Below are 26,921 nucleotides of genomic sequence, written 5' to 3'. Positions count from 1 at the left end.
TTGAATATACATATGCACACATAACATAACAAATATCATAAAGAATTTTTCGCGAAATTTTTAAAATTGAAATAATCTGGTTAAATAAATGCATTGTATCTAAAAAAATGTATGTAAAATTGATGTTCATTCCATCGATATCGTGCTACACAAGAAATGCAATTACTTTTAACATTACCATTAACATAATTTAATAATACAATCTTGTAATTTTTTTTTCCTTTTTTCTTGTAATTAAAAATTCATATTTTGTAAAAAATTATATTGAACTTTTCGTACAATGTATAATACATTCTTTAGATAACGGTTTCTTTATGTTTAAGATTAATCAGTATATACATTATAATTATATATTATAATAAAATGATAATAACGTGTTCAATATACAGATAAAAAGCAGCAAATTTGTTTGTACATTAGTTTATAATTTTTGAAGAGATTATAATTTTTTAAGACTAAATGTTGCTTTAATAATTATTAAATTACGATGATAATTTTTTCCTTTTTTTAATACTTATTATTGTAACAATATTAAAAAATTATATATTTATAATAAAATCAAAAATTTACTATTGATTATATTATATATGTTCGTATTATTTGAAAACATTAATTGTCATTAAATTGAATAGAACGTTCAATAATTATTTTAAATAAAATATAAATTTATAAATGAATTTCATAAAATATTTTCACAATATATTATTCAATATATCTGCGTGCATACATGCACGTGTATATTTATGCATATACATATGTTTATAAATCGCAATAATAATTGCTTTCCAAATAGAAATAACCGAAAAAAAGATACACATATCAGGAAACGATTTAAATGAACTGATTTGAAATATATGACATAGAATAATTATTTTTTTAAAACAATTGCTTAGAATAAAATAAATGGTTATTTAGAAACATATTTGAATTAATCAGAAAAAAAAACTTCAAATTATTTTCATGAAAAAAGTATTCATTTGATTGTTTTTTTTCTTTTTTTGTTTTCTTTCTTTTTCTTTCATTTTTACATTTTTTATGTTCTAAACAATTTTATCCAATTCCAATAGTTTACAACAGCTGCAGTTCATATTTAAATATAAACAGAGATATACAATATATAATACAAAGTCAAAAATAGCATATTCAATTTCTGCATTTTCAATTTGTTCCTTATATTTTTTCTTGCGATTATGAAATATTTTTGTTTTTGTAATAGAAATAAAAAAAGAATTGAGTAAATATGCAAAAGAATTATATATCAATTTATGATGTAGTAAATATTTTGGTTCCTTCTGGCAAAATTACTTCTTCACCGACATCGGTAAGAGTGACTGTAAGAGGGAGAATTAAAGGCATTAATATCTCTTGATGCTGCATAACTGTTTGTTGAGCAGTGACTGGTTCAGGTTGCCTAGTAATAGTAATCGTTTTAATATTTTGAGTCTTTACTATTTGTCCTTGTCCAAGTGTGGTCTGTTGTAGCACTCTTTGTTGATTTTGAGCTGGTTGCACTTGCGTGATTAATGCTTGAGTACGATTTTGATTTTGAACAAAATTTTGTTTGCACCTTTTACTATGAGCGTAACGACTTCCATTATTATTAAATCGTCGGTCACAGGTAGGACAAGCATAAGGTCTTTGACCAGTATGAATAAAAACGTGTTCTTTGAGCGACTTAAGACGGCGAAAATTCTTTGGACAGTATTTACAATGATATTTAGCTTCGCCTGTATGTGAAGTTAAATGATTAGCAAGAGTATCAGCTCTAGCAAATGCTCGTGAACAATATTGACAAATATATGGTCGTTCCTGGGTATGTGTCCTCATATGCATTTTTAAATAGGCGTTCGTTGTAAACGGTCGTGAACAAACCTCGCAAACATATGGTTTAATGCCATTATGGGCTCTAAGATGTGCAATTAACGTTGTCGATTGTGTGAAACTTTTGGAACAAATCTCGCAAAGAAATCTTTTTGAGCTATCAGTTTCTTTGTTTTTTTTAAATGTTCGATCATGTTTTGATAAATGATTTGTTAATTGTTCTTCTTTAATGAAACGCTTTGTACAACGTGTACATTTGTATGGTTTAATCATATTATGTTTCGCTACATGTATCTTTAAATGTTCCCTTCTATAAAATTTTTTTGGACATATATCACATAAGTACTTTTTTCCTTCATGAACTTGAATATGTCGTAAAAGCCCTTTCCTTGATGTATATTGTTTGTTACATTCTGTACACTCCAAACCTACAATATCGGTTCTTCTCTTCCTTCCAATTTTTTCACCTGGTTTTTTCTCCTCAGGTCGCGGTTCAATATCTCTTAAGTCTTCCTCTGTAAGAATACCCTCCGTAACATGTTTTGCTCTATGTTCTCGCAAAATCTCATTGTTTTCAAAAGTATCTCCACAAATATTACATTTTCTTACTTGATCGGGATTTTTCTCAGAACATTTATCATAATGAGCTTTTAATTTGTCTTTACGGTAGAATTTGACATTACAAATATCACATTCGAAATTTGGTTCTTCATGCAGCAATTGGTGACGTAATAATGATTTTTTCGTGCTATATCGTTTTTTACATTTTGCGCATTCATGATTATCCATTGGCCAATCTAAACCACTTTCGAAATCTGAATCGTAATCGTCTCTGTTTTCACTATGATCTATCTCTTCATTAGAACAATCCTTTTGTCGTTCTTTTTTTTCTATTGATTGCTTTTGTTTTTCCAATTTTATACCTCGTTGTTGCTCATCTTTCACATGTTGTTCCATATGTTTTGTTAATGATTGCTTTGAATTACATTTTTTATTACAACTTGCACATTCCAATTCTTTTTTATAATTATGTCTCTTTTGTGAAAAAATTTCTCGCTTATTCCGGTTATTATCTGTAGAATGAGCACGATTTATTCTATCGTTATTTTCCTCCTCATCATAATCTTCTAAGCCATCTTCAGTTTTAATTTTATCTATAATTTTTTGCGCAGCTTTCGCAGCAACTCTTTTAATACGTTTATTAGGATCATATTCTTGTCCATGAAGGAAAGTTTTATGATTTGTAGCTATAAGATGATTACGTAATGTAAGTTCATTACCAAATGTTTTATTACATTGTGTACATTTGTAAGTTTTTATACGTTCATGTTGTTCCATATGCTTCTGCAATAGATCCTTTGTTGCAAATTGTTGATAACACATCTTGCAATTATAGTTGGTTCCAGAATGATGATGAATCTCCATGCTTCTAAATAACATGATACTTTGTCAGAATGATATAAATTCATAAATGATTCTTTTGCAATACTTATAAAATCTTATTTCTTACCTACCTGTCGTTTTTTTTTGAAGTATTATTTTCAATTTCTGGCAAAAGTGATTCATTTTCTATTCCGCAATTCTTTTCTTCACTTTTTTTATTCATTGTCTCATAATTATTTGCTTCATTATTGATCGAATTTTTTGTATCCATTTCGAGTTCCTGTTCAGTTAACACACCTTCAATAACGTGTTTTGTTCGATGATTCCTTAATTTTTCTAGCGAATCGAATTCTTCTTCACATATACTGCACTTAAGAACAATATGCGACATTGTATGTTTTCGTAAACTACGTTTCGTATAAAATTTCTCTGTGCATTTATCACATGTAAATGTTTTTATACGAATACTGCGATTCTCTATCATTTGATTATCATTGTCATAGTCATCGTCATCATCGTCATCATCGTTATCGTGATCATTATTTTTGTTATTGTTATTATTGTTTCCACAATCGCTATTACTAACATTTTTAGTTTTATTCCTTTCATCTTCCTTTCTATGGACATTTTGATCTTGTTCCTCTTCTATTCTTTCCCTTCCTATTTCCCTAGCAATGTTTTCTTTTTTTTGTTTGGCTTTTTTTCGATATTCAATATCTGAATATCGTCGTGTATCTTCATAATCATCAAAATCTAAACTGTGTTCATCTTCATGAAATGATATTTCTAAAGGCATTGATTCATCTTTTCCCTCTTCTTTCTCTCTTTCATGTTTCTTTAAATGTTTACTGAACGAAATTATATATATATATTGTTTGCCACAATAGGGACACTTGTTTGATCTTTTACCTGATGGAGGCGATTTTGCAAGATTGTAAATATTCTTTTGTGGCGTATCTGGTAATTTTTTCAAAGACAATGTTTTTCGAACTTCTTCGTGAGAATGCATATGCTCTTTCAATATATTCTTTGATAAGAACTCTTTGTCACACAAATAGCACAGAAAAAAAATTTTTTCCGATTGATCTAAGGATTTTTTTAATCTTGAGGTTAAATTCAAATTTTCAAAATAATTTTCTTCATCAGAATCTCGTTTTGTTTCGATGTTTCGTCGGACTAATTTACGTTTGCTTCTTCTAGTTTCATTTTGACTCTGAGAATCTATTTCTGCTTTAATATTTGTATTTGTAATATCAGATTTTTCTCCTTCATTATCTCTTTCTTGTTTTGTTGCATTTGCTGCTTTTACCAACAAATTTACATATTCTGTACAATCCTCACGCTGAAATGATTCCTCAGAATTAATAAGTTGATGATGACGTTCTTGTAGTTGTTCTTGTTGATTCGTATTAGATAATACACATTTTTGTTGTAATATATAATCATGTTCCACTGTTGAAATATTTTCAAGACAATCACTATCTCTATTTTCATGTTTTAATATTTCTTCATTTTTGGGAGTGTTTGTGATAATTTTAATATCTTCTTCTTCATGATTCATGCAATCTTCTGTTGATTGTTCAGTAGTAATCGCTTGATCAATTACTTCCTCTATAACTGTGCTAGAATTCTGTTCTGGGAAATATAAAAGATTTGTTAATAATAGAAATGAAAATTTTGATCTTTTATTGGATCTTTATTTACCTGTTATAGATTGTTCTTCTTGTTCACCTAATTTTTCTGTCTGTAACAAAGTTAATTGATTCTTCAAAAGCGATGATTTCTCTTCTCTAGACATTGATGTAAGTGTATCGGCGCTTTGATAATCATTTTCCACATGCATTTCTTCTATATTTTCATTTTGTTCTTCTGCCTCTAAATGTACTTCAACTTCATTAAAAAATAACTCTTCTTTCATATTCATAGTAACAAATTTTTCTCTGAGAACTGTGTCCGCTTGCTCCACCTGTAATTTAAACTCGTACGCAGATTCAAGTCTATCCGCACACATCCAACATACACGCGTTGGTAAACCATCCCCGGGTAACATCTAAAACATTCAAATTATATGAATAATTCTTGTTAAAATAATTGATTATACACAAGATGTATTCCTTATTGCGATAAAAAAATGTGAATAATAACATAGACATATATATATATATGTTAAATATATTAGAAATATGACAGAAAATTAAAATACAAAATGGACAACTATAAATAGTAAACAATCTTTCAATTTTCATATTTCTTTTATTTATTTTTTCTTTTAAAAATAAGAGGATGAACTATGCATCTAAAGTCGAGCGTATTACATACTTTAACTTATGATTTATACTATATCATATAACCTCTACATTACATGTCTAACCTTAACATTAGCAAAACTCATTGCTTTTGCTGATAGGGATGCAACCTCACTTTCCAAAAACAAGTCTCGCATTACTACATTGCCAAGAAGACAAACGCGACATATTTCCACCGTCGACACAGTGCCCTCTTCGTTTTGTGACGGATCGGAGGTATTTATTTCCACAGCGTCCATGTTTTGTTTAGTGGACTGACTGGTCTGTGCTGCTTCCCGCAGTTCACAGCCTGCAGTCCACAATTTCCTGATCTCTTACTTCCTCCAGATTACTACCAATCGTTATCTTTGTTTAGCTTTATTTTCAATTATATAGCTCCTTCAAAATCACTAACTACAAATGAATTGTCTAATGTATCTTCTGACATCTTTAATAATGTATTATTGTAATAGTTCATCAAATTCCCTTTTTATATTTTTTATCATATTATAATTTATATTAATTTATTATTATAATATTATTATAATATTTTATATCATTTTCCGCTATATATATATTGTTTTCTAAAAATTCAAATTATATTTTAAATCATTTTTTAGATATTTCGATCAATGAATATTTGTTAGTTTTGATAATTATAGAATCGTAAATATATACTAATTGTGAGAAACTTTATTATTTTGGTTACAATATTTCTAGTCATATAAGTGACTATTATCAGAAATATAATAGAATATTAATGAATATTTAGATTGGATGTTCTATTTATTTTCGTATTTTTTATTAATAGTAAAATAAAAAAAAATAACTTACATTACAGTAATAGCTTTAAAGATGAAAATATTATTTTATTACTACATTTTTAGTGTTAATGTTAAACACGAATTTAAATCAATCAAAAATTAAAACAAAAAATTAAATATTAAATGAAAACAAAATATGTTGAACTTTAATTTGGAGCTTTAATTTTTGGATTTTTTAAAACTTATAGATTTTGATAGAATTCAAAAATTATAATTTTATTAATTCAATGATTTTATTATTAATTCAATGATTCAAAAATTATTTGCATGCAAATTTTTGTATTTTTAGGATTTTTTATATGACGTTATGTTAAATTTTAACTCCGATTGAGCGATAAAAACATTAAAAATTGTGTGCCAAATTCAAATTATTTTTTAGTTAAAAAATTCTTTGACTTATTATAGAGTTGTGTTTTGATTTTTTTATAGAATTTATTTGGATAATAAAAATATTATCACATGTTAAATTTAAATTAAATTTAAATCTCTTAAATTAAAATTAAAAAGAAATTCAAATGAATTATATTTTTGGTCGAATTCAAATAAAATTATGTATTTATATGAGCGATCACTTTACGGCTAGAAGTTAAAATCTAATCCAATATAACATCTATAATAATATAGATAATATAATATCTAGTAATATATATAAAACTCAAATGTAAAGAAAAAAATAATATCATAACGATAATTAAATATATAAGCAAAATGTTATTATATCGAATATTATTATATTGTTTATTATATATATAAACAAATATTTATAAAAATATATTTTTTATTAAATAAATATTTATAAATTATAATATTATCATATGAAATTTTTTAATTGAAAACTTATTTAAATTTGGCGCGTACTGACATTTCTATTTTTCTATTGGTTTGGATAAAAATTCATTTGGATAATAATTCGCAACATTTCTATATAAATGTGAGACTTAGCAAATAAAACTTTAATTTTAACCCGTTGAATTTTGATAATTAAGATATTATTTTTAGATATCAAAATTTATAAAAAAAACACTTAAAAAAATGCAAAAATTTTAAAATCTTTTCTAAAATTCAACTAGCTAAATTTAATTTTTTTTTTTCTTTACTTACAAGAATTTAATCATAAAAAATGATCATAAATTATTTACTAATATAATTTTTTTAAATTTTCTTATTTTAAAATATCAATTTAATTGATTTATTTTGAACTAAAAGTAATTATTATAATTTGATTTTTTTGGTAACTTTGGTATATTGGTAAACTAGGGAGAGTATTATAAAATGAATCATCGTAAGATGCGTGCGCATACAGATTCGTCGTTTTCTACGCGTTGCAGACTCAAGTTAGATTTTAGATCTTTTGAAAGACAAATATTGACAGACGTTTCGAAATAACAACAAAAAAAACCAATTTGTATCATTTAATCAATATTGTAAAGTGAATATTTTTATATTTTTTTGAATACACAACATATTGAATCATTTAAGAAGAATAACAAATTTCTTTCATATATTTTTGGTAAGTTCTCTATAAATAGAAAAGTTTTCCAGAAAAGGTAGTGATATAATTAAATTGATATTAATGTATATATAATAACTATTATACATATATGTATATATGTATATATATATATACACAGAGCGTTTCATATTTTTTGGCAAAACTGTAGAAATATAATCTAAAAGAAAATAAGAAAAAAATGTTATTAAAATTTGTTTTTAAATGTTTCGTTACAAGCAAATATTGAATGTGACTTGAATATAAATATTTAGCAGATTTAGTATTGGAGAATAAGGTTGATCGTGTTTACTTACATAATACTTCTTAATTTGTAAAAAATCTTTAAAATATTTAAATTATTATTTAATGTTCATCTTCAAGTTTGATATCGATAATATAAAATATATTATATTCCGAAATTCTTAAAAATTTTATTACATCTCAATTGAGTTATTAATTTGTTGAATTAATTTTTGATGTATATTTATTTTTATATTATATACTTTTTTTTTTTAAACTTCTTTAAGTAAAAATTAAATAGTGTCTAGTGATCTGGGAGGCCAGATAATCAATCAATTTGGGATCTGGAGGATTTCAATATTTGCTTATAATTTTGTAACAAAGTATTTATAGACAAACTTCATATACATAATAATTTTTTCTTATTTTTGGATATTGTTCTTAAAGACATTAGGAATTAATTAAGATGAATTTTATAAATATCATGGAGATAGATAATGGAAATATGAAATCTCAACATTAATAATTTATGCATTCAAAAAATATAAATTCTAATTATTATATAAATACAATACAGTATATTGTACTACAATCATCTTACAACTATCTCGTAATTGAAAGATAACATTTCATCTCATTCAAGCTCAACATTCACAAACGTCTAGATATTTTATGCAAAATAATTTTTTTATATTTTTGCAAAGTCATTGAAATACAAATTTGTTTAATTATTTTCTTACATTGTTTATATGTAATAACATTGTCATATTTTTTATTGAATATTATGGATAATATAACATCTATTATATACGATTTACCTTCAAAATGCCTGAATGAGATTTCGTATTATTATAAAATTAAATTTCTTTAGATTTCTTTCTATTATTATAAAATTTATTTTTAATACTTCTATTAAATCCAATTTTATTTTAATTGAGATATTATTACTAATCAGAAATATATTTTTAATTTTATTTCTAAAAAATTCTTGCACTTTTATCGAAACACAAAATATGCACATACCATACATGTGCGCGCGCAACACGTATACAAATATCATCTGTATACAAATATCTTATACATATATGTATTTTTTTTACAAATATTTTTTTAAAATATTTTGTATTTATATTTTCATGAAAATATTATTGAAATTTGAAATATCATAATCTTATATTCATTATATCGAGCATTATTTTCTATTAAGATAATAAATAAAAAAGGAGAAAGAATAGTATATTATTTAATTATATATATAATATCGTATTGAACGATATGTTCAATATCTCGCGAGTTAATTTGAAATAAAGATTGAAATTACTAAAGGTAAAAGGTATGAAAAATATATATTTAGAAATATGCTTAAAATAGAAATCAAAAAAGTCCTATTTAAATAACTTTCACCAAGAAAGATACTAGTTTTAATTATTACATTATTGATAGATTATAGTACTTTCCAGGATTCTATGAAATATTTTATTAGTTCTTTTAAAATATAATCTATATTTTTCTTAGCAAAACTATGGAGAATGAACAACGACATTATGAATTAAGAAGTGGAAGTAGATCTCGTTCTAGAACTCCTTTGATACAAAGCAGCACTTTAATTGAACCAGAGACTTTAGAACATCATTATGACTTAAGAAGTCAAAGTCGGGAGAAATCTTATACTCCTGGAGAAATTGCAAATAGTAAAAAATCTGGTTTTAAAATTTCGTATGTTGTATAAATAATATTATATAATATAAAATATTAATTATTATAATGAAAGAATATATAAATTTAAATATATTTTATGTTGTTCAAATTATCATTTTAATTTTGCAATAGATCCAGTAATTGCAGCAAAATAAATGATCAAGAAATTACAATAGAAAAAAAAAAAGAAATTGAAACATTAGAACATGAATCTAAACAATTTGAAAATTCTTCTATTAATATAAAGAAAGGAGAATGTCAATCTAAACAACAAAAAGCAAAAGAACAAGTATTTGCAAATGGTCAAACTGACAATAAAGAAGTTTTATTTGAATATAAAAAAAAAAAAGATCATAAATCTACCTTTCTTCATAGAACTTTCACTAGTGATTATTCTTCAGAGGAAACAGAACAAGAAGAATCAGATAAATTATATTCTGCACATGAAATTTATAAAAAAGCTGGTGATTGGTGGAAGTATGTATTATAGAATTTAGAATTTAAAATTAGAATTAATAAATTAATTAAATTTTCTACAATTTAATTAACTTAAATTTTTTAATTAAATTAAATTTTTTAATTAAATTAAATTTTTTAATTTAAATTTTCTATAATTTAATTAACTTATTAATTTTTTAAATATAAATAAAGTTTATATATTTTTTTATCAATTTTACATTTATTTTATTCTATATTAAAATCATTAATGCTATAAAACTAGTAAATAGAATGAACATTTTGAAAAATAATTTTTTTTCTTTTATTTCAAGCTTTATATATATATACACTTATATACACTTATATATATATACTTATATATACACTTATATATATATACTTATATATACACTTATATATATATACATATATATATATATACACTAGCTTTATATATATTATAATATATAAATGCTTATAATCATTAGCAACAAAGATTTAATTTTTCTTTGTAAAGATTATATTTCATTGTAGAATTATTTCTTAATTAAGTAGTTAAGAAAAATATTTTTAATATGATTCTGTGATGTTATAGTGATCGAATTTAAATCATATTATATCAAATTTATGTGAATATTTGATATAATGATTGGATTCAAATCATATTTGGTATTTTATACAATTTTGTGATTGTTTTGTGAAACAGTTTAGATCTTTCTAACATTTATGGCTGATTTTTATAAATTTATATATATATTTGTAATATATATATAATTTGTATATATATTTGTATAATATATATATTTGTATAATATTTTTGTCCTTTTTATAAATTTTATTATAATTATTTTTTATTTATATTGATTATAAATATTGATTAGTTTTTTGGTAAATTTTTTCTTATATTATTAGTTTTTTTAGTTTATAATCTATTCAATTTTTTTTTTTTTTACTATTATAAATCACATCTTTTTTGTTGTAATTTGTGAATTATATATTATTATTAATGAAGTCAGTATATATAGGTTTGTATTACTTGTATGTCTTTTTTTTGATGTATTATTTTTTTATATATTTTATTATGTACGATATTTATAGAATTCATAAAATTGATATAAATAATAGAACATTAGAGATTAATTTTATATAATATAGAAGGCTTTATCAATAATTTAGCAATAAATAAAATTGTTGCAAAATGTGTTATTTTCAATTGCTGTTGTTGATAATAAATCTTGACCAGTTTTTAATGCATCAATATAATTTTATTTTAATTTATGCATTTATTGTTCATGAATTTATGAATTCAGTTTTGCATTCTATGCTAGTTTTTTCGTTTTTCAAGTATTTTACCACATGTATTTATTTTTGAAGTTTTTATAGTTCAAGGTATTATATTTCTGTGATTTCTTTCAATGATATATTTGGTATTGATATTTTTATTTAAAAAGATTTTCTTATAGCTTTGGTTATTTAATATACTTATATATGTATAAGTATGTAATATCTATTTAAGAATATATTATTGTACATAGATTTGTCTATGATGAGGATTTGATTATGATAAGTGATTGAAAATTTTTTTTTTTCTTGAGTGTTGTTTCTTTAATTTATATTTGGATTTATATTTGGATTGTTTCTTTAATTATATTTGGAGATTTATATAGTTTTCTATAGGTAATCTCAATGCTGTATTTTGAATGGATTTAATTATTTTAAATATATTAGATTTTGTTGAATTATGAATTATTGAGCCATAATTTAATTTATTTCTCATCAGTACTTGATAAGTTTTTATTAGGATTTTTTGATTCATTCTCCATTGATAGTATATTAAGATCTTATAATGTTTATTTTTTAAAAGCATTTTTTTTTTAAATTTTAAATATGAAATCTTGTTAGCTTTTTAGCCAAAGATTAAGTTTTTTTATTTCAATATTTTCATATAGAGTTTTAATGGCTATTGTTTATATTTTATTCTTTAATATAATACACTAGATTTTTCATTTTTCAATAGAATCATTTAAGTCCTGATTTCTTTTACTATATCAAAAGTTCATTTAAATTTGATTATAAAAATTGTGATTAAATTTTTTTTCTAAAGCAAATTGTCTATGAACAAGTTTCTTTGGATTGGAAAAATTATAGTTTTTATATTATATTTTTAATTCTTAATAGAACTAACTAATTTTTTTGATTCAGTAACTTCATTTTCAATAAAGACCAGATTTAAAAATTCCATTTATTTTGATTTGCATGTATTTATATATGAAAAAATTTTTTTTATAAAATTAAGCATATGTTTATTTACTAATATAATAAGTATGTCAATAATCTTTAGTCTTTTAATTAAACTATATATTTATTCTATATTTTAATAAGCTATTTGATTTTTATGAAAGCATTGTTTGAATATTAATAAAAATGTCTGTGATTAAGCGATATCACCAAAATTCATATTAATTGGATGTTAAAATATTGTTGAATTCTAAAAGTTATTTTAATAGGTTTTTAATAATTTTCTCTAAAAATTTGTACATGCAATTGATTAAAATAATCAATTTATAATTTTCAGGTTTTTATGTTTATTTTTATTCAATTTTGATATTGATACAACTTTTGTTTTTTTTTATTTGTCTAGAAAAACATGAATGAATCATAATGTAAATTATTTAAATTTTAAAAGGTACTTTATACTGAAAATTCTTTATATAAAAATATATTTACTATGTTATCTGTTCTTGGAAAAGTAAGAATTCTTGTTTGTTTGAAAGATAGATATTAATTTTTCTAAGATTATATCTAAGATTATATCTGCTTTTAAAATAGAATCTATTATTAAATATTTAATATTTTTTAGTATATTGTTTATTTTAATTGATTGTTTATTTTAATTAATAAATAATAAATGATTTTGTATTGTTTATAGAAAAAAATAGATCATGATTTGAATTCTTTGGAAGATTACAAAGAAAAATCTTTTGAATTTGTTATATATTTGTATTTTTTATTGCTTAGATCAAAAAATTAAATTTTTATGTTGAATGATTTTTCATTTATGCTTTTAATTTCTATAATATATATGTATATTGGAATTTATTATAATGAATATGAATATTTTGTATATATCCTTATTAATATTATATTAAATGTTAGATTCAAAAATCAAAATTCAAATTAAAATCTTATAGTTTATTGAAATTTAATTCTTAATGCATAAATTTTGGGAACTTATTTGATATTTATTATACATACAATATGTTTATTTTTTTATAATTATATTAATTTCTCATTGTATATAATATCGAATATGTTGTTATAATAATTCTCTATTTATTATTATCTCTATTTGTAAAAACGCATTTAATTGTGCAATTATTTTTGTATATTGTATTGATTTATTATATTCAATTTTTAAAATTTTTTTATCAGTGTATTTCCGAAAACGGATTATACCTATTCCGAAACTTCTAAGTGTCGTTATGAAATAGCGCCAGGTATATTAGCAATGCCTAATATGTCACGACGTTCTATTCATTCAAATGTAAAGGATTCTAATCAATTTTTATATGATTTGTCTGATATATGTGAAACAAGAAATGTCGAAGAAAAGGAAGGAACAAAAGTAGAAAATTATATAGTAAGTATAATATGATATAATTCCAACAATATTTTATTAATATAATTCCAACATGTTTTAACTAATAATATTAATAACATTAATATAATATCAATATTAATCTATTTTTAATTGTATTTTATTTCTATTTTTTATAGCCCATTAATGAAATGAATGAATTTTATGGAACACATATGCCAAATTTAAAATCTAAAATCCAATATACAAAAATGCATGTAAAACAATATTGTAGTCATCAACAAATAATTTATACAAAATCTGATAATTCGAAAAACTGGGAATCAAGGTTTGTGATTTGTTTTTTGCATAATGTTGATAAATGTGATTAATAACATAAATTATTTTTGGTAGCATATAAAACCAAAAATATTTTATCATTTCTATTATAAAAATATGTTTTTTTACAGGCAATTATTATATTCTGATTTACCATCAAAATATATAAATTTTCGGAAATGTAATATTACATCTTCTCTTGATTCCGATGCTGAATTAGAGGAAATAGTTCCAAAGAACTATAACCAGAGAAATAAAATAACACAACAATTCATGAGTTTTATATTAATTATGGTTCTATGGTTCAATAAATTTCTTGAGTTTTTAAAACTTAAAACAGTTAAAAGAAGAGAATATTATGCTACTTATGAATATCAAAGATATGGTATAGTTCACTAACATATGTATTATATAAAAATTATATCAAAGCAATAGCTTTATTTATAATAATATTACAAAATAAATAATTTATTAATAATTTATTTTAAAATAATTAATAATTTTATTCAATTGCAGAATCTAAAATCTGGAAATATATTGATCGTTCTTTACAATATGTTTATTTTTTTATGGTCAAAATGCTTTTATTTGACTCATGGTTATTGAGCCGTATATTCAATATCAGAAATTGGATCCATCAAAAAAGTCTAAAAGTTTTTTGGATTGCCTTATTGCTATTGCTTCTGCTTACTGGTAAATTTTTATAATTGTTAAATCATTGTAAGAGATTCGCCAATTAAGAAATCCGTGTCTTCATATCGATATTTATTTATCTTTTTTTTCTTTTTTTTTAATACTTTATTTATGAATTATTTCATATCAAATCGATTACTTTTTGATTTTAATATCAATGATTTTTTTCTAAATGAAATATAATGTAAATGATATGAAATTAGGAACCAAAAAGGGAAGTCATTATTTTCCTGAATTCAAATTTGTTTAAAGAATATGAAACTTTGAATTCTATGATTTTTATCAATTCTTATTAAACGAATTTGTATTTCTGAATTGTTATCTCTGTAACTATTTATAAAGTTTTTTTTTCTTTTAATTTTAAAAATTCAATATCTAAATACATTTTTTTTTATTTTAAAATTAATCTTTTAATATTGAAAATTATAAATAATTTTATTTATAATTTTTATTTTTTTAATTTTTATTTTGAAAATTTTATAAATTGGAAAAGATTGAAGATAAAAAAGATTTAAAAAAGAAATATGACATATATATTTCTTAAAGTTTTAACTACAACATGAATTTTGATGGAACTTTTAAAATGTTGTTATTTTAAGATATAAGTACATTATGCATTTTATTATTATGCTCAATAGTCATTTATATATATATAAATTTTATTGATCACTCTTTGCCTATGATAGTTTTTGTGATAATCAGATTGATTTATATTAGCTTACTTGCTTATTTATTATTTATAAATATAAATATAATATAAAATTATTGCTCAATAGATGAGATAAATTATTAATAAATTAAATAATAATCTTCTTCCATCAGAAAAAAATAGAAATTAATGATAAATATATGATAAATAAAAAAAATGGATAGAATTTTTGTTTTTGTATGAAAGAAAATATTTGAAATTATTTATATATTATTTATATAAGATTTAAAACAGCTATTTTTATCGCATGAAAAAGTTATGTAAAACTTTATATAAAACTTATGTAAAACTTGTAATAATATAACTTGTTCATAATATAATATTTAATGTAATTATGTTATTGTCATAAAGTATCATTATTAAAAAAGAAATGATAAAATCTTTTGATTTATAAATGATTATTAAGTGCAAATAATAATATTATTTAATATTAAAACGTGCAGCATATTTATCGATATGTTAATAATTCATAGCCAATGATTAATTTTAAAAATTTCATCATAAATTAAAATTCATTTTGCAATTGAAATTTCAAGAAATATAATATATTTTTTTTTTATATTTTTAATCTTTAATCTTTTCGATAAAATTTGCAAAATAAAAATTTTTATATTACTTTATAATTTTCAATATTAAAAGAAATATTTTTAAATATAATTTTTCGAAATAAAAAAAAACAATTCGATCTGATAAATGATTACAGAGAAAATTCAAAAATGCAAATCAATTTCGTGAAAATTGACAAAAATTGTAAGATTTAAAGCTTTATTTTTTAAACAAATTCGAAACAAAAGCTGTATTTTTTAAACAAATTCGAAACAAAACAAAATGTTTTTTTTCTGCCTTCCTAATTGCATCATATTTCAGTTAAAAAAAACCGATATAAAGAATAAAAAATAATCGATTTAGTGTGGAATGATTTCTATTATATTCATCCACAAGATCGAATTTTTGCCTTGGCATCTTCGGGAAGACCGGTGAAACCTATCCTGGCGTTTCTTTTTCTTTTTGTTTCAGGAACTTACATCATGCAAAATCAGTCCTTTATCTGTCTGGATTCTCTGCACAATATTCCCTATGATGTCACTGAGATGAGCTATCGCATCTTTAATGATATTATCAGTTTAACATCTTTTCGAAGCGATTTATTTATTGAATATATAAAAGTGTTTAAAAATTTATCAATATATTTTATGCCCGGTATGAACGTGTCTTTACCCGAGATGCCTTAGCATTGGTTAGAATTTAATTTAATAATTAGGTATACTTTTTATTTCTGAAAAACTTTTTCATTTGCTGGCTCTTATTTATTTTATATGTAGCTTATAGCAACATGAAATTTAATTAAATTTATTTTACACACACACACACACACACACACACACACAGAATATTAATATATTTGGATATCTCTAGCAAAGAAGAGTGAAGGAGAGGAAGTACATAAATTTTAGAAGTCAAAATACAAAAATTGATATACAAGACTGTTTGAGGTTTATTTATTAAGTTATAACAATGAAATAACTCTATCTTTATCTCATTTTATTTAACAAAAACTTAAATTTCTTATAATGTATTAATTTAATAAATAAATCTTAACAAACATTTTTATTTATCAATTTTTGTGTTTGTTTTGAACTCTAAAATTGAGTTTTCAGAAGTTACGAAAATATATTATGTTTCTACTATTTAATATTTATTTTATATTGTATTTGTAGGAATTAATTACTGATTTTTTCTTTTAAAAAATTTGTTTAATTGTTAATATAAAATTTATATATTATATATGCATATATATTTAAAATATGAGCGATAGATGTTATATCAATGTTGAAAAATACTATCATGTTATATTGGATATATTTTATATAAATTTCAATAATAATTAGTAAATATTCTTTAACGTAAATATAAACGAAATAAATAATAATAATGATATCGAAATATTATTTTTATATATAATCGGTGCTGTGGTATCTATAAGATCACGTTCAACGGATGTACAACGCGTTTAGAAATTATGTTAAATTATGTAGACATTTATATGCACATTATTGTATGTCGCGTTTTCTTAACTGAAATAGGAATTATACGTTTTAATATCATTTATTATTGACATGTAACATGCTCCAACATATTTGCGAAACATTATTTATTACATGTTGCATATAATGAATGAAACGTACTAGCAATATGATATAATGTTTACAATATTATATATATGAATAAAAACAATTTAATTAAAAATGTTTGATACAAAAAAATTTAAAGATAGCATATAAAATGTTCATCCAATCAAGATCTTAGTTTGATAGAGAAAACGCGACATGCAGCATAATAAAATACTTATATAGTTCTGATTAAATATAGTAATTAGATATTTGTAATATTATAATTTTTTATATAAAATTAATGAATGAAATCAATATTTAAATTTAATGGGAGAAGGATAGAGAAAGTAAAATTATTTTATTTTGGTAATTGAAAAATTGAAGTATTCATATTTTTGAAGGAATATGGATTTAATCTCTATATCTTGATATCATCAAAATGGTGAGTCTCTTTGTCTATCCTTCTCTCAATAGTTGTTGCAAATTACAAACAAAAATAAAGGACATAATATTTTTATATTTCAGGTAGCTGGTATTTAGTACATTTCTTAAGATTATTTCCTGTAACCAAAGTTATTACACAGTACTTTGGATCTGAACTAGTTGTAAGTGATAAACAATTATTTTTAAAGGAGGAAATGTTTGAAAAAAATAATTTTCAATCGATTATTGAAAAATTATATAATAAAATTAACAATTTAGAAGATCAAATGGAAAAACCTGTAAGAGTTTTCATATCTTCATTTTTATTTTCAATAGGAAAAACTTTTTTTAATTGCTGTTATTGATTAATCATTTCTTTTTATACAGGATCAACTTTCTGATATAATACAAGCGCTTCAATGGTTAAAAACATATGCTTGGTCACAATATGATGTAAGTTTATACAACTTAGTATTATTATATATATAATATATATATATAATATATTGACTGGTATATATTTCTTTTTTTCAGAATGAAATATTATTTTTGGAAAAGAAATTAAAAGAATATAAATTAGCTGATATATATGCTCAAATTGATATTATTAAATCGCAATTGGAAAAGTTGAATAAATTTTATTCAGAATTAAAATATTGTAATACATATATGAATCACATTACTAATAAAGAATTAGAAAAATATATTGAAATGGTCTTAATTGATCATGCTGATATTTTAATATCAAAAATAGAAAAAGTTAAAGGTACTTGATCAAAGTAATAATTTAAAATATTTATTTTTCTTAATATATAAAATATAACAAAAAAAGATTGAAGGAATAATTCTTTTTTATAGATCAAGACAAATCATGGATTGCTAATAATAATAATCTTATAACAGATAACCGTGTACGAGAAATAGTTAAAGAAGCTATAAAGATATATGATGCGGATAAAACGGGTCGTGTTGATTATGCTTTAGAATCTGCCGGTAAATTTATATCAATTCATCGAATAATTATTTGAATTATAATATGTATTTTTATTAATAGGCGGTCAAATTATTAGTACACGTTGTACACAAAAATATGACATAAAAACTAGAGCATTCAAAGTATTGGCTTTTTTTACACTTTATCATGAAAATAATAATCCTCGTACTGTAATACAAGGAAATCCAATACAACCAGGTATTTGTTGGGCATTTCAAGGCTTTCCAGGATATTTATTAATTAAATTACGTAGTTCTATTTACATTACTGGATTTACGGTCGAACATGCACCAAAATCGATATTGCCCAATAGTGAAATGAGAAGTGCTCCTAGAAAATTTAATGTCTGGGTAAATATATTTAATATTTTTATATATAAAGATATACAATTTAAATTAATATTTTTATTACAGGGTTTTCTTGACGAAAATGATTCTGAACCTGTATTATTCGGTGATTACGAATTTGTAGGTTCAGATAATAATTTACAATATTTTCCAGTTAAAGTGAGTTATTCTTAACATAATATTTTATAGTTATATAGATCATCCTGAAAATAATTTTTAAATCTCTCATTTTAAATATCACAAAAACCATATTTTTAATTTCATATAATTATAATTATGTGTATTTATGTATTTTTATAAATAGTTTTCATATTATTTAAAAAAAGAAAAATTAATATTTTCGAATAAAACAAAATCATAAGAGGTTATGAATAATATGAAATAAAAGTTCAAGATCATTTAAAAATCGCAAAATATTAAGAAAGATTAATTTAAAATTTTTTTTTAATTTATAATTAAATTAGATTGCTTTAGAATCATCTTTGTATATTTAGAAACATTGTCATAAATTTGTTTTAATATATAATTATTTAAACATATAAATATATAACATATTTTTACTTATTGTATTCAGATTACGTTTGGAAAAATACAAAATTTAACAAATAATGAAAAATATGATTTGTGAAATTTAAATATCAAAATAATTAATTTAACTAATTTTCAAAATAATTGAAAAATTATATGGCGAATTTCAGGATGATCGAGTTACAAGTTTTTTGTTTCAACAATTTTTTTTAAGATACATTTTAATATAAGTAATATTTTTAAATGTAGAATACAACGATTAAAACGCCATATGAATATGTGGAACTAAGGGTACATAGTAATCATGGCCAACTTGAATACACATGTTTATACAGATTTCGCGTTCATGGAAAATCTGTCTAAATTGTTTTTTACTAAAAGTTTAAATAAAAACTTTTGAAAATTTTATATAAGAAGTACAAAGAGTAGTACAAGAATGTATGAGATTAATTAAGAAGAGATTAGAAAGGAAAAAGAAAAAAAAGATATATTGCATGTTGATACGTGCCTTCAATTATTCTTTGATATAATAATAACCATTATGATAGAAAAAAATTTATTTTGTAATTCATATAACTCAAAATTATGTATAAAAAGAGTAAACTTCCATATATATAAAGATTTTATTTTTAGAAAATTTGATCTGTTAGAATAAATTTACGATCTTCGTAACTTATATTATATATCGTTACGATATATAAATTTGTCATAAATATATATTATTAACACAAAGTTAAATTCAACAATTTGATACATGATAGATTAATCTACGATAAAATCTTTACATATATGGTATATCATTTAATAAGATGAATGTAAGTTACCATTATATATTATAGACAATATATTACCATATACAGGATTATTTTTGGAGGCTCGATTTTAGAGACTAAAACGATTCATATATAAAAATATTGATTGTGGCTTATTTATTAAGTTATTATTTATTAAGTTATAAGTTATAAGTTATAAGTCATAAGTCATAATAAGTCAAAATTTTCATTAGACAAATCAAGAATAAAATATTAAAAATTATAAAAAATAAAATTTCATTTATATGATTTTGTTGGGATATAAATATGTTCACAAAATTAAGTTGTTCATATATTAGAAGTCAATTTAATTATTCTCTTCAATTAATTTTTCATTCAATTAATAAGAGTAAAATAAGAGATATTCATATAAAAGAAAACATTCTCGAAACAATTTCTTTAAAATGTATTAAATATTATAAATTTAGAAACAATTTGAAAATCTTGATAACTTTTTTAATGAATGAATTAACGTTTAATGAATTAATTTTTTATTTATTTTGTATCATTCAATATTATATATACATTTCTAATTATATTATAATATAAAGATGTTCATATAAATGAAATAAAAATTGACAGTAGTTTAAATAATAGGAACTCAGTTGAAATTTGAATATAAAATTTCATTTATATAAAGAATTCCACTATAGAATGAAACATTTTTTGGTATATCATTGATTTATTATGTTTTCTTTACTTTCTTTAACATAAATTTTAATTCATTGACAAATAAGTCTCAACTGATATTTTTGTATATAACTTTGAATTTGTTTTAGTCTTTACAATTAACTCTTCAAAACTTATTAACATTTTGTATATATAAATTACTATACATAGACAATACAGTGCCTAAAGATTTATGTAAAAATTCAATTATTTAATCATATTCCTTCTTTACTTAAATATTTACATATTTATTGCAGTTTTATTATTAAGCACAAATGTATAATAATTTTTTGATGAAATATAGATAGGAATAAAAAAAACTTTGCTCGGCGATCCAAATATTATCCAATACTATTACATTTGTAATATTGTTCAATTATAAAATTTACGCGACAGTACAAATCGTAAACAAGAAAAATTGTAGATATTAATTTAAGATACTTTTGCAGTATTTGTACAATAATTTTAATTGTATATATTAATGTTTTATAGAAATTAAATATAACATATATTTAATTAGCACACATATATGATATATCATATAAAGCATTATAAATATCTATAGATATCGATTATTTTTTTTTTTTCTTATATAAATCAAAAAATTTAACTATTTAAAGAATATAAAATTTAAAAAAGAAAGGAGATATCTTAAATGAAACAGAAATCGATTTTCATTTTTCTTTAATGAAATGGCATTAATTTTTTATTATTTAAATAACAAAGTTTGTTATTTAAAATAATATTTATATAAATATTTTTTTTATTCTATATAGTTAAGAAATTATATAATAAATTTTTTTCTAAAAACATTGAAATATTATAAAAATAAAAATAGTTTTAGAAATCATTTTATTAAATCTTTTATAGTAATCTAGAAGTTATAAAATAATACATAAAAATATAAATAATCTAATCTATTCAATATGAATAATATTTATATTGTTTTAAAATTCTCTTAATTTCCATTATCTATTTCTTTAGATTTCTTTAATTATAGTTATAGTTATCATAAATATAAAAAACATTTTTTTTTATTATTAAATTTTTAATAAAAGTACAAAAGCAAAGATATTCTTTTCTTTTTAAAGTCATTTTTTAATTTTCTATTTTTAAAATAATTGATTTATCCAAATTAATTTAATAGGTAGTGCAATATAAGTTGATCTATAAAATTTTGACAAAATTTGCTTATAAACTTTCATGTGATATATTATTATGTGTATATATATACACATATATTGTATTTACATAAAATAACACATAAAAAGTTATTTTAATATATATTACTTATTTTCATTTTTTTTCTTCAAAGCTAATTTTTTAAATATAATAAAATATTTTTTTTAATATTATTTATTATTTTTTTACTTGCTTTAATTGTACATAGTTATCATATGTTATGTTTATTAAGAAGGTAAGTACATATAAAATGTTTACAATATGTAAATATGTATGTTTACAAATTTTCACAAAATGATTGTGAATATTTTTAAAATATATTGATTCTATAATATTAATATGTATTATTAATTTAATCTGAGCCCATATTAATTATCTGAATTATATATTGACATTATATTTGTTTTTTTGATATAAAATTTTTCAATAGAAATAACATTTGATTAATGACCAATAAAACAATAGAAAGAAAGATCAAACAATGATATATAAATATTATAGACACAAATATATAGTTATGTATAATGTGTAATATATTAAATTTATATATTATATTTTAATTATAAAAAAAAAATAAAAATATAATTGATAAATATACATTCTTTTAACATTTTTTTGTTATTGCAAATGTAATTTTAATTTTAAAATTTCATTGTACGAAACGAATTATGAATTACTAAATCCTTTACATACATGGTGCGGATAGAGGAGAATAAGATATATGATCTATAGGATGTTAATATATTTGTGGAATATCATTGAAGAATATCTTTGATTCAAAAAATCAAAATAAATATAAAAGTTGATATACAAAAATATGAGCTCAAGTTTATTTATATATTATAAACTATTTATTTATATATTATAAACACGTTATTGAAGATTAAGGAACGTGGATAATATGTTATTCTCAATATCATTAAATATGCTCAATTTCTCTCCAGCGAATTTTCGTAGAAGAAAAACATGTAAGATTACATTATTCTTATGGTTACTAGATTAGTTAGATTCCTATGGTTATTAGATTAGATTGAGATCACACAATGCTATGCTTTCAGACGATCTTAATCATATGATATATATACTTAAAATAAATATTTTTGCCTAATCTAGTAATAAGTGGAGATAATATTTAATGTATTCTTCTTTTACGGAAATTCGCTAGAAAGGAATTAAACCATATCTAATGATAGAAGAGATAATATATTGTCCACGTCCGATATAAATCTGATTATAAATAATTTAAATTTGTGCTAGATGAAATGAAAGAGAATAAAATCATTCTGTTTTGCTGTTGCACTTTCCCATTCCCACTTTGTTTCATTTAACACGAAGATTTTTTATTAAATATAAGTTTGTTGCTCAATCAAATAATTTCATCAAATTCAATTTCAATCAAATTAGAAAAAATTTATAAAATTAGGAACTTTATTTAAAAATTCTATTAAAAACTTTAAAAATTTCTTTTATAATTAAAAAAATTTAATAAAAATAAAAAATAATATAGTTAAAATGAATTATAGTTTTGATTGAAAATAAATTTTTAAAATAAATCTTTACTTGAATTTTAATTTTTTTAATTAAATTGAGAATTACATAAATTATGTATAAATTACAATATAAATTACATATAATATTGATATTAAAAAAAAGAAATTATTAAAAAAATCATTAGACAGATTTGATAATATAATTGTAATAGAGAAAGAGAAAGTAGAGAAAAAACTTATAAATACATTCATTTTTGAATCATTTTTATTCGCGCCAAATAAAAATAGATTTAAATATTCATGTCAATCGTTTGCATATACGCACACGTTATATATGTATAAACACACACATCACTTAGTACATAAAGCATGTATTGCAGTTTTTTATGCATATATGTGTGTTTATATGTATATTATATGAATTGTAATAGAGAAAGAGAAGGTAGAGAAAGAACTTATAAATACATTCATTTTTGAATCATTTTTATTCGCGCCAAATAAAAATAGATTTAAATATTCATGTCAATCGTTTGCATATACGCACACGTTATATATGTATAGACACACACATCACTTAGATACATAAAGCATATGTTGCAGTTTTTTATGCATATATGTGTGTTTATATGTATATTATATGAATGTGAAGTGCGTGTATAATGTATATATATATATACATGTATGCATGTACTATATATATTATACATTATATATTATATATATTATATAAAATGTAATATATATATTGCTTATTTATTACAATAATGACATAATACAAAATTTATAATTTTTAAGATGTTAGTATAAAAAAAATCTTTATCGCTTATAATCTTTATTCTTTAAATTTTAATCTTTATAATGAATTTTTAAGTTTAAAATTTATAATTAATTTTTTAATATGATAATCTTACACATTTTTATAAAAATTAAAAATTTTTAAAAATTCATAAAAATTGTAATTTTTGAGTTATCATTGATGTAATAAATAAGTGATATAAGAAGGTTGAAGGAGAAAAGAAAGGAGAGAAAGAGAGAGAGCATACAAGAATTTAATGAAATCGAATAATATATGCATATTAAACCAATTTTTTTTCGTTTCTACCTACGCATTTGGTCAAATAGAGTTGTTTTAATAGATATATCAAACACATATGAAATATATATTATATGTAAAATAAACAATTGACACATCCACACACACACATACATACATACACACATACACGACGACGACGACACAACGACACGAAACAACATACAGCAAATACAAATACAATGTTTTATATATATATATATATATATATATATATATATATATATTCATATTCTTTTTCTATCTTCTTCTTTTTTTTTCATTGAATATTAATTTCGTCAGATGTTAAATGTATGTACAATATATGTAAATGATTTCAAAAAATAATTATTACGAGGTAGAAACGAATACATGTCGATAATGGACATTTTGGAACGGCATCGGAATGATTTCAATACTGATTTTGGAATGGTTCGTAATTCCCAATGCTCGGGAATGAGTGTTAAAAGAATAAATAATGTTCAATAATATTAATGGAATCACTATACGTCCATTTACAATTTTTGTTTGATAATCAGAGATCATCTATCGAACTGTAAACTTATAAATTTCGATAATAGTTTTCTTATAGATTTCAAAGAACATTGTTGCATAAGTTTTATGACCGCTTTACGATCACTTTCTTCAAACTATAAGAAAGTGAACAAATAAATAAATATTATATGTTTACTATATGCATAATTCCGTTCATCATTCGATTCATGAATGAGTATTCGCATAATCATAATTATTTCCTTAATTAATTATATTTATCAATTTTCTTTCTTTCCAATTATCGAAAAAAAAATTGAAATTGTGATACTATCGTAGCAATATTATGTAATAATAATTAAACAACAATAAGTATGCTATAATAACAAATACAATATAATGTAAAATAATCTAATATAATATTTATATTACAAAATATCAATAATAGAAATATAATAATTGTATAATAATAATATAATAATAATAATAATAATAATAACAATAACAATAAGGTAATAGGAATAATAATATTAGTAATAATAATGATAGTAAGTGTACTATTAGTTTTAGTAATAGTAATAATAATAAATATAGCAATAGCAGTAGCAACAGTAATTATTATTAAGAAAAATAATAACAATATTTGTAATAATAATTGTTGCATAGTTTTATAATTATTGTTTTTGTTGTTATAATAATAACAATAATGACAATAGTATTATGTGATATTAGTAGTAATGATAGTAATAATGTAAAAAAAGAATAGTTATGATGGCACAACATAAGTGATTTTATTTGCAATTAGCAAGAGTAGTAATAACAGCGATAGTAGAATTATTGGAGGTAGTAATATTGATGATTCAATAGCAGGAATAGCAGTAGCAATAGTAGTATTAATATAGTAACAGTATATAATAATGGAAATACTGTAAATTATGTTGGTATGGTGATAATAATTATAATAACAGTAATAATAATAATAATAATAATAATAATAATAATAAATAATAATAATAATAATAATAATAAATAATAATAATAATAATAATAATAATAATAATAATAATAATAATAATAATAATAATAATAATAATAATAATAATAATAATAATAATAATAATAATAATAATAATAATAATAATAATAATAAAAATAACAAATAATAGTAATAAAAAGGATAAAATAATATATGAGGGAAAAATTTTATTTTTTTATCTTAATAAAGATAAAAAATAAACCGTAAAAAATAAATATAAATAAAAATTGATAACTCTCCTCAAAAATAGTAAAACTTTAGTATTT

General features: G+C 21.3%; 2 protein-coding genes across 4 annotated transcripts; one reads left to right on the top strand and one right to left on the bottom strand.

The window, feature by feature from the left end:
- Nucleotides 1–745: 745 nt before the first annotated feature.
- Nucleotides 746–6,019, bottom strand: LOC122714173 (zinc finger protein 420-like). Of its 3 annotated transcripts, none has more exons than XM_043935294.1 (4): nucleotides 5,576–6,019; nucleotides 4,909–5,254; nucleotides 3,336–4,839; nucleotides 747–3,250 (listed from the first exon to the last, which is right to left on the bottom strand). In XM_043935294.1, the coding sequence occupies exons 1-4, from the start codon at nucleotides 5,747–5,749 to the stop codon at nucleotides 1,264–1,266; spliced, it is 4,011 nt and encodes a 1,336-aa protein (XP_043791229.1). In that variant the 5' UTR covers nucleotides 5,750–6,019; the 3' UTR covers nucleotides 747–1,263. The 3 variants fall into 3 exon arrangements, with proteins under 3 accessions (XP_043791231.1, XP_043791229.1, XP_043791230.1); XM_043935295.1 differs by having other exon boundaries at nucleotides 747–3,247; XM_043935296.1 differs by lacking the exon at nucleotides 5,576–6,019 and having other exon boundaries at nucleotides 746–3,250; nucleotides 3,336–4,834; nucleotides 4,909–5,038.
- Nucleotides 6,020–7,626: 1,607 nt separating this feature from the next.
- LOC122714132 lies at nucleotides 7,627–20,490 on the top strand. The gene is made up of 14 exons (XM_043935197.1): nucleotides 7,627–7,823; nucleotides 9,561–9,761; nucleotides 9,876–10,220; nucleotides 13,614–13,821; nucleotides 13,959–14,107; nucleotides 14,229–14,482; nucleotides 14,614–14,790; nucleotides 18,136–18,332; nucleotides 18,421–18,486; nucleotides 18,568–18,799; nucleotides 18,892–19,026; nucleotides 19,088–19,377; nucleotides 19,441–19,533; nucleotides 20,152–20,490. The coding sequence occupies exons 2-14, from the start codon at nucleotides 9,568–9,570 to the stop codon at nucleotides 20,263–20,265; spliced, it is 2,454 nt and encodes an 817-aa protein (XP_043791132.1). The 5' UTR covers nucleotides 7,627–7,823; nucleotides 9,561–9,567; the 3' UTR covers nucleotides 20,266–20,490.
- Nucleotides 20,491–26,921: the final 6,431 nt, after the last annotated feature.

The sequence above is a fragment of the Apis laboriosa genome, unplaced genomic scaffold (genome assembly GCF_014066325.1).
Source record: "Apis laboriosa isolate Shangri-la unplaced genomic scaffold, ASM1406632v1 scaffold289_cov146, whole genome shotgun sequence".
Lineage (NCBI taxonomy): Eukaryota > Metazoa > Arthropoda > Insecta > Hymenoptera > Apidae > Apis > Apis laboriosa.
Note: the sequence above shows the minus strand (reverse complement) of the source record. Positions and strands in the feature narration are given on the sequence as shown.